At 44.1% G+C, this 14787-nt stretch overlaps 1 protein-coding gene across 3 annotated transcripts in view; it reads right to left on the bottom strand.

Moving 5' to 3' along the window:
• The window catches only part of TIAM2 (TIAM Rac1 associated GEF 2), a 111329-nt gene that overhangs the window by 54873 nt on the left and 41669 nt on the right, over positions 1-14787 (bottom strand). For all 3 annotated transcript variants that reach the window (XM_077755088.1, XM_077755089.1, XM_077755090.1), the window contains exons 9-11: positions 14640-14718; positions 11997-12089; positions 10451-10711 (exon numbers count right to left, since the gene is read on the bottom strand). In XM_077755088.1, coding sequence (XP_077611214.1) covers positions 10451-10711; positions 11997-12089; positions 14640-14718 — 433 coding nt within the window. The remainder of the gene's footprint in view (positions 1-10450; positions 10712-11996; positions 12090-14639; positions 14719-14787) is intronic.

Here is a 14787-nt window from a genome sequence, read left to right as displayed (position 1 = left end):
CCCCCTGCCCTCCCCCGCCCGCCCCCCCCCCCCCCTCCCTCGGCTCCTCATCACCCGGGCCTCCCTGCCTGGCACACGAGACCCTTTGTGCCCTGGTCTTCGCCAGTCCTATCTTCTCCACCTCCCTCATTCACACCTTACTGTCCAAAACCCAAGAATGACTCGCACATCTCCCAACAGCAAGACCCTGACCCCCACCCTCTGCAACTTCTCTGTGCCCAGAATGCACTCCGCTTTCTTCAGCGTTTAACACAGTGACACTCTCCCTGAGCAGTGGCCCTGAGAACCTGGAATGTGAGTTACTGCCCTTATGTACTGGAACAGCCCTTCTCCAAGTGTAGTCTGTAGACTTACGGGGCCACTGAGGACCATGCAAGCAGTCTGCAAGTTCAAAATTATTTTCATAATAATGCTAGCTGTCATTTGCCTTTTTATCCCTGAGGACATCTGCAATGACAGCACAAGGCAGTCGTGGGTAGATCTGCTAGCGTCGTACCACACATCAGAGCAGTGGCACCAACCATACTAGTCATCACAGACTCCGTTACCACAGGCTTACATCAAGAAACGTGCAGCATCCATTAAGAATGTTCTGCTGGGGAAGGGGGAACACCTGGGTGGCTCAGTCAGGTAAGCGTTCGACTCTTGGTTTCAGCTCAGGTCATGATCTCACAGTGCATGCCCCTCCCCTGCTCATGCTATCTCTCTCGGAAAAAACTTAAAACAAAAAAATGTCCCCAATGAAGCAGTAAAAATGCCTGATTTTATTACAACTCAACTCTTGAGAACATGTTTGAGAAATACCCATGGCTGTTTCAAGAAAATGCACTTACACCATTGGGTTGCAAGCCAAATTAGTTGTGTTTTTGTTTTTTATAAAACCATTTTTACTCAAAACAATAAGTGACAAACTATTTTACTTGAAATGAACACAGTGAGAGGCGCCTGGGTGACTCAGTCAGTTAAGTGTCCAACTCTTGATTTCGGCTCAGGTCATAATCTCATGGTTGTGAGACTGAGCCCCACAATGCGCATGGAGTCTGCTTAAGATTCTCCTCTTTCTTTCCCTCTGCCCCTCCCCACCCCCGCACATGCACGCTCTCTCAATAAATAAAATGGTAAAATCAGCCTATCACTTCCAAGAAAAAAATGTGACAGTACTGTAGATAGAATTCCAACTTTCTAGCAAAACTTCAAATCCTGGAAAACTTGTGTTCACCACTGTGACCCTGACTGCTTCCCAATATCAAGCCTTTTCCACAGGAAACTGGTGGTGATATTAATCAATGCGATTTTAGGGGTGCCTGGGTGGCTTGGTCGGTTAAGCGTTCGACTTCGGCACAGGTCACGATCTTGCGCTGTGTCGGGCTCTGTGCTGACAGCCAGCTCAGAGCCTGGAGCCTGTTTCAGATTCTGTGTCTCCCTCTCTCTCTGACCCTCCCCTGCTCACGCTGTCTCTCTCTCTCTCAGAAATAAATAAAACATTAAAAAAAATTTTTTTAATTAAAAAAATCAATGTGATTTTAATGTCGTACAGTGAAATGTCCATATTTGAAAGATCTGAGTAACCTAGCAACCTAGTATTTTCCAAGCAGTCACTGCATGTTACAAAAATCACACATGATTAAAAGATCCATTCAAAGTGTAAGGCCAATGGATTTTAATGGGAGCAAGTAGAAAGTCCACCATTTATGTTTCAGGTCCCACACTGCAACTCACTTTGAAGGAATTACCACTTGTTGAGTTTTGGTGTAATATTAAAGAATATCCACAATTATCTGAAAGATGACTCAAATACCTCTCTCTTCTGCAACTACATGTCTGTGTGAGGCTGGATTTTCTCCAAACCACTTTCATAAAAACAAACATGGCAATAGGCTAATACACAGAAGGTGATCTAAAATCCCGCTTTCTTCTCTGGGGATACACATTGAATAGACTGCAAAAATGTAAAACAAAACTACTGTTCTGATTTTTTGTTTGTTTGTAGGCTAATTATTAAAAATATGCTTATTGTGTTAACATGAAGTAGATTCATTGTTCTTTAAAATAAATTTTAGTGAATAGTTTTTACATTCCTCAGTTTACATTTCTAACATAATAAACATCGATAAACATAATCTGCATAACAATAGCTCTTTGGAGTCCTTGACAATTTTCCACAGTCAAGGGCCTGGAGACCAATAAATTTAGGAGCTGTGTGACTAGAGCTTGTATGCGGTGGACTGTGATTGTCGTCTGTTGGCGCATCTGCTCCACCCCCATTGCAGCCTCAACGTAGGACTGTGGTTCTTTATTTCTGTATCTCTGCCATCAAACACAGTGTTTGACACATTAACTCAAATGTATTATCTTACAGTCCTGGCGGTCAGGAGACTAAAGTGGGCAGCTGGGCTGTATTCCATCTGGAGGCTCTAAGGGAGAATCTGTTCCAATGCCTCTGCAAATTCTAGAAGCTGTGTGCATTACTCAGCTCACAGGCCCACATCACTCTTAATCTGCTTATGTCCTCACATCTCCAATTCTGCCTCTCCAGCCTCTGTCTTTCACTGGCCCATCCAGATAATCCAGGATAACATCCCCATCTCAAGATCCTTAATTTAGTCACATCTTTGAAGTTTCTTTTGCCATGTAACTTCTTTTGCTATATTCACAAGTTATAGGGATTAGGGTGTCGACATTCTTGGGGAGGGAGTAGTAGATTTTTCTGCCTTCCATAGCCATGTATGAAGATAATGTAATAAAACAGAGCAGAAAAATACCCCACCATTTCCCCCAACATTTAAGAGTCTCCAGACCAGAATGAGAAAGAAACAAAGACCAATGGTTACCTCTGGGAGAGAAATGGGTGAGTAAGGACAGAGTGGGGAAAAAAATTTACCTATGTTATTCAGTTAACAAACACTTGCATGGTCTTTACTATGTGCCAGGCAGAATCTAGTTCTTTCCAAATAGGAACTTATTAATCCCATAAAAATCCTAGGCTATATTACAGTTGCAAAAACTAAGCACAGACCATTAAGTGGCTTCTCCAACCAAGGTCACACAGCTGGTAAGGGGGCAACCCTGGAACCAAGACTGAATCGAGGCCGTCTGCCTAGCGTCCACGCTCTTAACCACTTCCCTACACAGCTTGCACTGTGTAACCCTTCATACTAATGGAATTTCACACTGGGCACAGGTATTACCAATCCAAACAATCAGAGATACACAATATATCCATCTCCAGAAGCGAAAGCTAAATAGGAGATATCCCTACATAGTCCTTCCTGATGGTCTCAATTCCTTCACAAGGAAGAAAAAGGTCAGGAACATAATTCATTTCTCGGCTCATCGCAAAGGACAAGCACGGAAATGTAGACAGGCATCATTTAGCAATCAGGACTCATAATACCCACAGGAACAGATTTTTTTCTTCTTTTATGTAACAGGCTAAAGAGTTTCCTCTTTCCAACACTGCCCCACGGCTTCCCAGAAGTACTACCGCACAGCATGCTGGCTCACGCTGCATGCACAGGGGACTACATTCGACCCAGTCATCCCAAACTCCCAAATGCCTATTAAAAGTGACATATCCCACAGAAATCTCATATGGTGTTCTTCTGAGAAATTCTGTCCATTTCTGGCAAATTCTGAATTTGCCTTTAAGGTTAGGAGAGATAGTGTAGGACCGGTTTTTAACTCAAAATGCTGCAAACCTCACTTACCAGCTTCTCCCTCAGTCCCAACATGGCCTCAACCTCCATGCCGTAGGGGCATCTCCTAGCCACCCCCTTCCCTACCACAAGCCAGCCGAGCATGGCTCTTCCTGCCACTCCCCTAACCAGCCCTGCAGGGACCACACCATTCCTGGCTATGGCTTCACAGGCTGAGGCGCACCGTAACTTTATGGGACATCTACAGTAATTCAATTCTTCATTCTTCTCCCCACTCCAAAAAAAAAAAAAAAAAAAGCCATTTATTTGAGTATTTACTTTGCAAGGGGCTTGTGGTCATTAAAAACAATGCTTTAAGGCCCAAAGGAATGAAAACACAGTCATGGAATAATAAAGCAGATATGCAAAAGGCAGAATACCCACCTAGAAGCATTTCAAGCTGTGCATCAGTGGTCATTAAGTGACCAGACAAATCCTCTGCATTTTATATAAGGCAGGGGAAAGTAATGCCATACTCAGCAGGTTTTTCAGATACATGTTATATATTCCTGCAATTTAGGGTTTTTCTACAATCCCCAAAAGACTTCCCAATTTTATTTCCAGCTCACACACTAGCTCAGCGACCTCCACACGTGGTCTGGGTCCCAGGTTGCATACTGTATGTGAAACGTCCTCCGGACCCCACTCTGCACACCTCCCAATCGGTAACCTGTCCATCAGCAGTGCTCAAAGCAAATGCCAACCTTTCTCCAATTTCGCATGCCTCTTTTTTGGAACCCTTGCTCAAAAGAAAAGAAAAACATCAGTGGGAATTCTAATTGAGCTGGACTTCTCCTTATTGAAAAGTTTCTTTTTTTAAACAGTGAATTATTATTTACAGGTGTTTTACTTTTCCCACTCAACTATAAGCTTCTTGGGGATAGAAAATAATGTCTAATTCATCTTTATGTATCTGCAACATTTAGCAGAACATTATTGTTTAGTTGTTAAATAAACAAGTGAATGAATGAAGGGCAAAGAATGAGAAAAAGGGGACCAAATCCCCCAGCACCACTATTTTATACAAGAATTTTATCTAAGGACCACAGTTCCCTCCTCTCCCCACAGAAAGCCACATGCTCACTTCCACTGATGAAATGAAAAACGACCTTTGGCACCATTATAAGGAACAAAGACTTCTGATACCAAAGTTCTCTGTGTCCTGGTAAAAGTGGTATATTTCACACTCATTTGTTTTTGAGTTTTTTAAGGCACCAACCATCTTCAGGAACTCATACACTTTTACATCTGGGGATCCGGGTGGCAGCCAGCCAGACTCGGTAACAGCAGTCTCACGCACAAACAGACCATTCCCGGGACTGAGTGCTGCTTGTCATCCCACACCAGACTATGGAAGCCCCAGTGCCCTCACCCCACCCCACCCCAATAGGAAATTAGTGGGTTTGTCACATCAGAGCTGGCTCTGGAATTCCTCCCCTGGGGAAAAGCTGTAGAAGGGACAGACACAGTCCCAGGAGCAATTCATTCCAAAGAGCAAATTTGCATCTAAGTGGCTTCTGGTAGCTCCAAGGATCTACACCACTCATAATCAACTTTAGAGAGTGATTCAAAGCTGGGTGGGGAATTAAAAAAAAAAACAACAAAAAACCTCAGGCTGCAATTACCCTCATCATCGGACAAGCGCTGCTGGGCTGATCTTGTTGAAGTGGGAGCAGGAACACAGGTCTCTATTTGGTCTCCTATTAAATATCCCCTGACTCTCCCAGCACAGTGTAATCGCTGTTTGCGGAAGGAGACTACGTGAATGCCACATCAAGCTCAGTGTTGACAGAAAGACTTTGTTCAGGAATTCTATGCCCAACGAGACTCTCTTAAAAGCTGTTGGAATTTCTTAAAAGATGGCATACCCCAGAGAAGGAGTTTCAATATAAACCACAAAACTGGCATTAACAGGAACCCGGTAGATTGTGGGCTGGCGCACCCAAGCCATTCAATGGTGGCCCTGTTGGCTCAAAACTAACACCAGCCTCTTTGGGGGATTCTAGCAGCAAAATTAATCTCTCTGTAATAAGTCTTTACAGAGGAGATTTCCACTTAAAGTCAAACACAGCCTATATACATTTCCTCTTTCCACTGGGGATAAGCAGAACAGAAATTCACACCCTTAAAGCAAGGATCAAACGGTCATTCATTCTAAGGAAACCAAGGAACTTAATAATGAATGCTCATCAATTCTCAATGTGTTCCTCTCTACTCCGCTCTTCACCAGAGGATCACAGGGAGATCACGGCAAAGCCAGCGACTCTGCGAAGTTCTCTGCTTCTCGGTGTCCTCAACTGGCTGAATGGGCCAGTGTCTCCTGAGAGTGGGCTGTGGAGCAAATGAGCTAACAGGTCAACTTGCTGCATCCTGAGCCCCTGAGGACAATGGTGGTGGTTTGGGGCATATAATCCCTCATTGAGAGAATAAAAACACACAAACACAGCAGCTGTCATTTGCTGAGAACTTCACACAGATTCTCTCATTTCATCCCCAGACCTTTGGCACGCGAAGGTTCAAGAAAGAGCAGGTCCTAACTCTCAGGTAGAGACCTGCCTCCTTTAGACTTGACCCCCAGAGCCCAGTTAACAGTGGAGCTCAGGCCACCCCAGACTTCCTGAAGGAACGGACAGCCAGACCCAGGAATGTGTATTTCAAGTTTATCAGGTCTAACGTACCACAAAACCTGGGAACCATTTCCCTCAACATCATACATATCAATGGGTCCTAAATACCATTAGGACGCTTCTTTTCTAGAAAAGCACAGGTGCTCATCAGGGAGCTACAATCACTGCCCTGGTTCTTTGGATCTGTGACTGTTGCCAGTGCTTTTTTTCAGTCAGATACGTACATGATAAGGGGTTTTGTTTTGTTTGCTCTAACCTGATCAAGAGACTAAAAAAGATAACTTCCTGGATACCTGACCAAACCAAAAGTAGACCAAAAGCCCTAAACTCAATGTAGTACTTGTGGGGATGAGCACTGGATGTTATATGGAAACCAACTTGACAATAAACTATTAAAAAAAATAAAAAATAAAAAATAAAAAATAAAAATAAATAAATAAATAAATAAACAAACTCCAAGTAGCTTGTCCCCAGGGCCTCATACATTTTGAACACCCAATATGGGGTCAGTAAACATTCCTCATGGGTAGTCAAGATATGCCCAAAATGAGAGCTCAACTTCTTCTTCTACCTTCTGATATTCTTACGTTTCTAAACAACAACAACAACAAACACAGGTCTTCCCTTCCAGAGCACCAGCTGGGTGTTTTGGTTTTGGGGGGTTTTTTGTTTGTTTTGTAACAGGGAGAGGAAAACAAAACAGGAAAATCTTCCTTCTTTTCACGAATTGGGCCGCCTTCCGGGAGTGCTAAGGGAACATGAAATTGAGGGAAAGGCAGACTCTGAGATGCCCACTCCTAGGTACAGCTCAAAATTATATGAAAAGTTGCTCATCAAAGTCATTTAAGCTGTTTCCTTTGTGTAATTTTTAATTTTTCTTAGCAAGAAAATGGGACTACCGTTTCTAATTCAGTGGCCAAAGGGCAACAAGGTAATTTTAAATAAACCATTAAGCTACATCAGAGAGGGAAGAGCAGACTCCATTTTTGGAATTCTTGCCACGTAAGGAGCTGGGCTGGACACGCACAGACATGGCCTCCCTCATAGTGACCTGTTTGGGTGAGGGGGGAAAGCTTATCTTCCAGATGAGAGACCAAGGCTCAATGTCTTCAATATGGACTCCCCAAAAGCAGAGTCCAAGCCAAGGACAGGAGGGGTTACAAGTGTATTTGGAAGGTGATCCCAAGAGGCCCAAGTGACGGAATAGGGAAGGTGAGACCAGAAGGGGAGAAATCCCATCAAAGGTGTGCAAATGAGGCTGCTACATGCAAGCGAGGCTCAATTCCTCTGGAACCATGTGAAGAACTGTGGTACGCACCTCAGAATTGTCCCCGCATCTGGTGATCCATCTGCGCCCACGGTCACATCACCGGCAAGGGCAGCCAGGACTCGAGTCCAGGTGTGGCTCAAAGGCGGCGCGCCCTCCACCATATCACACCCCCCTTGCATCTCCCAAACACAGGCTCTCTCGGGGGTCATCGCAATACTGTGCACAAATGACGGACTCTTTTGTGCACACTCTTCTCCTTTATCTTCCAATTCGCCATGCCCACACCTACCCCTTATTTTCTTTTCCTCCATCCTTAAAAACACACAGACTTCCTTCTGAGATGTTCATTCTCAGGCATTTTCTTCCTTCACAAGCTACACAACTACTTAAAAGAAAAAACAGGGGCGCCTGGGTGGCTCAGTCGGTTAAGAGTCCGGCTCTAGCTTTCATCTCAGGTCATCTCTTTGGTTTCCTGAGTTCCAGCCCCACATAGGGCTCTGCACTGGCAACGCAGAGCCTGCTTGGGAGTCTCTCTCTCTCTCTCTCTCTCTCTGCCCCCCCCCCCAATCTCGCACTGTCTCTCTCAAATAAACTTAAACACACAAAAAAGAAAAAAAAACAAAGAAAGCAAATAAATTTGCCAAGTATCTGGGGAAGCAGCGCGTTATGGCTGTTTTGTTTCCAACATAAGCACATCAGTAAGGGAGACAGATGGCAAAACCCCAGGCCCAGGGCGCAGGGCGATCCGGGGAGAAGGGCTCAGCCCCGCTGGACACGTGGGCTTGCCACGAAACCAGGGAGTGGTGAGTGGCTCTCCCCCGGATGGCAGGAAAGCACGCCTTGGGACGGTCGAACAGACGGACGCGCTGCAGCTGGGTAGGGACCCGGAGGAAGACCAGCTATGGAAAAGCGCTGCCAGTCTGACCAGCTGAGCCACGTGTATACACGGACATGGGGAGCCACGTGTTTACACAGACATCAGTACCCCTGAGGCAAGTTATAAAGGTTTCGAGCATGAGAATGGCTCCCTGGGATGAATAATATAACGACTTTCTGACCTAGGACCTCTGTGTATTGTTTCTGCACAAAACAAACAAAATGGGGTAATAAATTAGCTTAGCTGACCTGCTTGATCCACACTATTAATGGAAAAAAAGGTAAATTTGCCACTTTCTAGAGAAATTCATTCCTACAGTATCAAAAATGTTAGAGACTCTTCAACGATTTCTTATTCTGATAAAATACATAGAGGTATAACAGGCAGTGAATATATCCCTTAAGAATAATGAATCCAACGAATGAACAGAGGCACGTATTATACGGAGTACTCAGGCCTGTAACAGAGCTCAGGGTCACTGAGTGATGGCCCTAATATAACCAAGTAATTAATTAGTTCCATCACGATTTCTGCTTTATGACACCTGCTTTCATATGCCAAGAGTCCATTTAATAGCATTTTAAATTGCAGCAAAGCCCCAAGAGAGGCGGAGAAAGCACTGTGTACCTTATTGAATCACAAATCTTATATCTGATTTTTTAATTCCAAAAATGACCTAATAAACTGGCTTTATAATTAAATCTCTCCAAACAACTCTTTTTGTGTTTTTCACTCATTTCCGGTAATGATGCAGAGACTTCAATTGAAAATCTATCACTACAATTAAGAATACAAATTCCCTTGTGTGCACACAACATCAAGACCCTGTGCTCAGTCTCCTGGGGGAGTTCACCAGCTTCCCTGGGGAACACAGAGGGAAACTACAGGTTTCCAGTATGAGCTGGGGCCTCTGACTTATATACGAAGTGCATCTGAAGAAGCAACTCAAGCAATGCAGACCTTCAGGTTAATTTCTCACATGGGAATTTTACGTTTAGAAAAATAAGCTGGCATACAGCTTTTCATTTTTAAACATGGGCAAAATTTTAACATTTATGACCCCTATTAAAAGTTTGCAGTTTAGGGGCACCTGGGTGGCTCAGTCTAGTTGAGCGCCCAACTTCCGCTCAGGTCATGATCTCGCTGTTCATGGGTTCAAGCCCTGTGTCAGGCTCTGCGCTGACAGTTCAGAAGCCTAGAACCTGCCTCAGATTCTGTGTCTCCCTCTCTCTCTGCCCTTCCCCTGCTCATGCTCTGTCTCTGTGTCTCTCTCTCTCTCTCTCTCTCAAAATTAAACATTAAACAAAGTTTTAACCTTTAAAAAAAAAAGTTTGCAGTTTCCTGAGAAAGTAGTACTTAACAACAGAGGCAGAGAATTAAATTGTATCCATCTTCTAAGAACCTAAGAGATTGCTGAAAAATCAACTTTGCCATTTATGTTGGCTTTCATCTATCTCCAGTCACAAAGCAATTACAATACAAAACATTGTGGGAGGGGCGCCTGGGTGGCTTAGTTGGTTAAGCGTCTGACTTTCGCTTAGGTCATGATCTCGCATTCGTGGGTTCGAGCCCCGCGTCGGGCTCTGTGCTGACTGCCAGCTCAGAGCCTGGAGCCTGTTTCAGTCTGTGACTCCCTCTCTCTCTGACCCTCCCCTGCTCACGCTGTCTCTCTCTCTCTCTCTCCTAGAAATAAATAAAAACATTAAAAAAAAAACAAAACGTTGTGGGTGATTTTTAAAGATTCTGCGATTTTAAAGAATATTGACTTGTGCAGAAATTTATATTTTTCATGAAAGTGTTCTAATTTCTACAATGCAAGGAAATTTTATTAAATCTACTTGGTTGGCATCTGTGCTCCCCTAATAAATGACAAAACATTCTTTGAAGAGCTAAATCATCCAAGTTTGCAAGCAAAATTACAGCCTAAAAATATCAACTGTTGATAATAGCTGTGAAAACCAAAGAAGGAACAAAGCCTTACCATTGGTTGTATTCTTTTTAAAGTTATCCAGGAATTCTTCCAGAAGCTGGGACTGGTTTGGAGGGGGCAGACTCTTCTGGTCCTTTGAGAACAGGTCACTGTCTGACCACGAAGAACACAAGTTTCCTTTTGTGTCTGGCGGCCGGGCAATGAGTGTGAGCCCAACGGTCTTCTCAGAAAACAGGCCCTCCATCTGCTTAAGGTCCAGATCAGACACAGCTTCCCCATTTAAGGTCATGATTTCACTGCCCTTTCTCAACCCTGAGAACGAGGAAGAGGAAACAGACGAAGGAAAAAGAGATTGTTGACAGATTTTAACATGAAGACAAAGGGCAGCTACAAGCTGAAGCCACATGTTCTTAGGGACTGTTCCACTGCGCTCTTCAAACGCCAAAGCGTACAGTACTCAGAAGGCACTGATAGCAAATTTCACTCTCTCAGGACTGGGATTGGAAGGAACGGGGTGCCTGGGTGGCTCAGTCAGCTAAGCATCACTTCAGCTCAGGTCATGATCTCATGGTTCGTGAGCTCAAGCCCCACATCGGGCTCCACAATGACAGTGCAGAGCCTGCTTGGGATTCTCTCTCTGTCCTTCCCTTCCTCTGCTCCTCCTCCCTCCCTTCTCAAAAATAAGCAAACATTAAAAAACAAAGAAGGAACAGTTTTAAGTTTTGTGGGGATGGGGGTTAAGTAAGCTTTACACTGAATATAGGGCTTAAACTCACAACCCCAAGATTGAGAGCTGCATGCTCTACCGAATGAGCCAGCCAGGCAAGTCTTTTGTTCCTGTACCTGATGTTAAATGCCCTGTGAAATAACACTTGTACCTATGTCTGACTCTCCCATTCTCTTTCTCCGCCTGTCTGTACACATGCATGTGTACTGTCTCTGTATATGCTCATACTCTCCTTCAAAATCCTCCATGTACATATGTACGCAGACGCATTTTCTTTTTTTTTTTTAATATTTTTATTTATTTCTAGGAGAAAGAGAGAGACAGCGTGAGCAGGGGAGGGTCAGAGAGAGAGGGAGATACAGACTCTGAAATAGGCTCCAGGCTCCGAGCTGGCAGTCAGCACAGAGCCCGACGCGGGGCTCGAACCCACGAACCGCGAGATCATGACCTAAGAGAAAGTCGGACACCTAACCGACTAAGCCACCCAGGTGCCCCAACATTTTCTTTTTTTTTTAAAATTTTTATATGTTTTATTCGATTTTGAGTGTGAGAGTGTGTGCGATGGAGGGGAAGAGAAGGGGGGGGGGAGACAGAAGATCCGAAGCGGGCTCTGTGCTGACAGCAGTGAGCCCGACGCGAGGCTCGAACTCACAGACCAGGAGATCGTGACCTGAGCTGGTGTCAGATGCTCACCCAACTAAGTCACCCAGGCGCCCTATGCGTATGCATTTTCAATTAAACTGTTAAGTTTATTTTTAATTCTAGCACAAACCACTTCCTGACAAAGCTGTAAGAAGACATTTCCCTGGGCAGACTGCATCCCATAGCTTTGAATTAAGAGAGAACAGAGACACCGCGTGCTGTGCGGACCTTCTCCATATGCCAGGCCGTCAGGGAGAACGTCACTTATAAATATTCGGCTGAGATGCTGGTGCTCGTCCACCCGCGCTGTCACTGCAAACCCTACGAGGGAAAAGGAGAGAAAACACAAGTCTAACTTCAGCGCGCTAATTAATTTCTCCAACTCAATAGGCAGTATTCCCCGGGACGTCTACTCTCACAAGTATGCAGTGTCAAGAAAGTCAAATTACAAGTAATTTGAAAACGCAGATTATCTAGCAAGGGCAGAAAAGGGGGAACGTGTCAGATCTAAAGGTTTAATATGAGTGCACAGCTCTCTTCAAAAGCAGAGACAATATACCCACGTTTAGAGCAGCATTATTTACAGAAGCCAAAAGCTGAAAGCAACCCAACCACTTTCTGCCAGATAAATGGAAAACAAAATGCAGAATAGACATACAGCAGAATTATTCACTCATAAGAAGGAAAGAGATTCCAATACTTGCTATAACAGGGACACACCCAGAGGACACTATCCTCTGTGAGATAAGCCAGTCACAAAAGAACAATACTGTATGATTCCACTTATATAACATTCTTAGTGCAAATTCACAGGCACAGAAAGCAGAATGGTGGTTGGCAGGGACTGGGGGAGGAGGAATGGGGAGTGACGGACTGTGTAATAGGTACAGAGTTCCAGTTCTGCAAGATGAAAATGGTTCTGAACAGGGATGATGTTACTGGCTACACAACAATGTGAATGTATTTAATGTCACTGAATGGTTGTTTTGAACCACGCTTAATGGTTATAATGGTAAACTTTGTTATGTGTATTTTACCACATACATTTTTAAAAATTTTTCTAGGGGCACCTGGGGGGCTCAGTCGGTTAAGCATCTGACTTCGGCTGAGGTCATGATCTTGTGGTTTGTGAATTCAAGCCCCGTGTTGGGCTCTGTGCTGACGGCTCGGAGCCTGGAGCTTGCTTCAGATTCTGTACCCCCCTCTCTCTGCCCCTCCCCTGCTCACACTGTCTCTCTCGCTCTCAAAAATAAACACACATTAAAAAAATTCTTTTTTAAAAGTTTCTAGAAGTTGAAACCAGAAGATATTCTTGCTGAAATAAATAAAATTCGAATACAAAATATTTGTTAAGAAACAACTCTATACGGGGGTAGGCACTTTAGGCAGGTAGAAAACCACTTGGATGGATACTGTTCTTCCCCTAAATGTGACCACATGCAAAACCCAGGTGAGAGAGCTCCTCCTCAGAACGCATCCCCCTCACTTGGAGAGTGCCCTTCTCTGATTCCACAGTGGGGAGCCCTCGTTTCCACGACTAGGTCCCAGAATATGGGGAGTTTTCTGATGATAAAAAGAATGACACGTCCCCGTTTCCTCTGTGCCTCAGGCAGAGCCTGGCAGACGGGGGTCACCAAAGGGTATCTTTGGAAGTATCTTCAGTTATTCAAAATACAAAGAAGATTCACAAACACCCATCACGGAAAGGAGAGCAAAGGCCAAAAGCACATAGGCAAAATGCTACGAAGGCTTCAGAGGGAAAACCAACATAGCATTGGTCAAAACAGACTATGTAAATTAAGAGACAAAGAGCATGTCAGTTGTATCAGTTAAAAGAAAAAAAAAAGAACAAATCACAAGAAAGCATTAACATATTACAATGACTGGAATTTGATCAGGTAGATTCAAGGGGAAAAATTACATCAACGTATCCAACAAGACAAGAAACAGTCTTTAACGGAGATGTGCCCTGATCATGTCTAATTACTGAGTTCCCATGGTGAAAAATAGAATAAAATATGGAACTGAACATTTAATTTAGACATGAGCACGGTCCATGAGGAGCTCAAAGCCAAATTTAAATACATACGTATGGAAATGCAAGGATCAGATATTACAAAGTGACTTGGGTAACACTGACTCTTAATTTTTAAGTTGAAGGTAAAGCAATTAGATAAACCTTCCTGAAGAAAGTCAGAGTTTCATGGGGCATCTGGGTGGCTAACTTGGTTAAGTGCCCAACTTCAATTTTGGCTCAGGTCATGATCTCACAGTTTGTGGGTTCAAGCCTCACATCAGGCTCTGTGCTGTCAGCACAGACCGGCTTAGGATTCTCTCTCTCTTCCTCTCTCTGTCTCTCTCTCTCTGTCTCTCTCTCTGTCTCTCTCTCTCGGCTCCTTCCTCTCCCCGCCCCCACCCTCAAACAGAATAAAACAGGGAAAAAAAAAAAAAAAAGCTAGACCTGCAGTTAGTTCTTGGAGGGCATGGTGGATTTGGTGGATGGGAACCATGAGGGGCAGCATTCCAGACAGGTGAAAAGTTGAGAGCAAACACATGGAGGTGAATCAGGCGTTATTCAGCCTCGAACAGCACCTCACACAAACTGAATTCGTTGTTACTCTTAATCACCATCATTTCAAACTCATCAATTTTTATACTCCTTCCCTTTTGGGGAAGTATTACTTTGGCCTTTTCCCCTAGTGTCAATACCTCTCTTTTTAGCCTGATGGAAACAGAGACAAAGGAAGAGAAAAGAAGCTCTGCCAGAGTTCACACTGGAAACGTAAACGTAAGTTTTAAAAAACGAGGTCCAAACGTCCTGGGACCAAACTAAGCGAGGACGGGCTTCCCTGACAGGGGCCCCAGGCTCACCGAAGTCAGACACGCTGCCCGTCTTCGTGAGCTGCACATCGTAGACACTTAGTGGAAAGATTTCTATTTCGTCATAAATCTACAAAAGGAACAAAAAAAAAAAAAAAAAAACCCAAAAATTTAATGTCCAGGAAGCTTGGAAATTTTT

This window comes from Crocuta crocuta, unplaced genomic scaffold, assembly GCF_008692635.1.
Source record: "Crocuta crocuta isolate KB4526 unplaced genomic scaffold, BGI_CrCroc_1.0 scaffold11, whole genome shotgun sequence".
In the NCBI taxonomy this organism is placed as follows: Eukaryota; Metazoa; Chordata; class Mammalia; order Carnivora; family Hyaenidae; genus Crocuta; species Crocuta crocuta.
The sequence above is the reverse complement of the archived record's forward strand: the minus strand, read 5'-3'. Positions and strand labels throughout refer to the sequence as shown.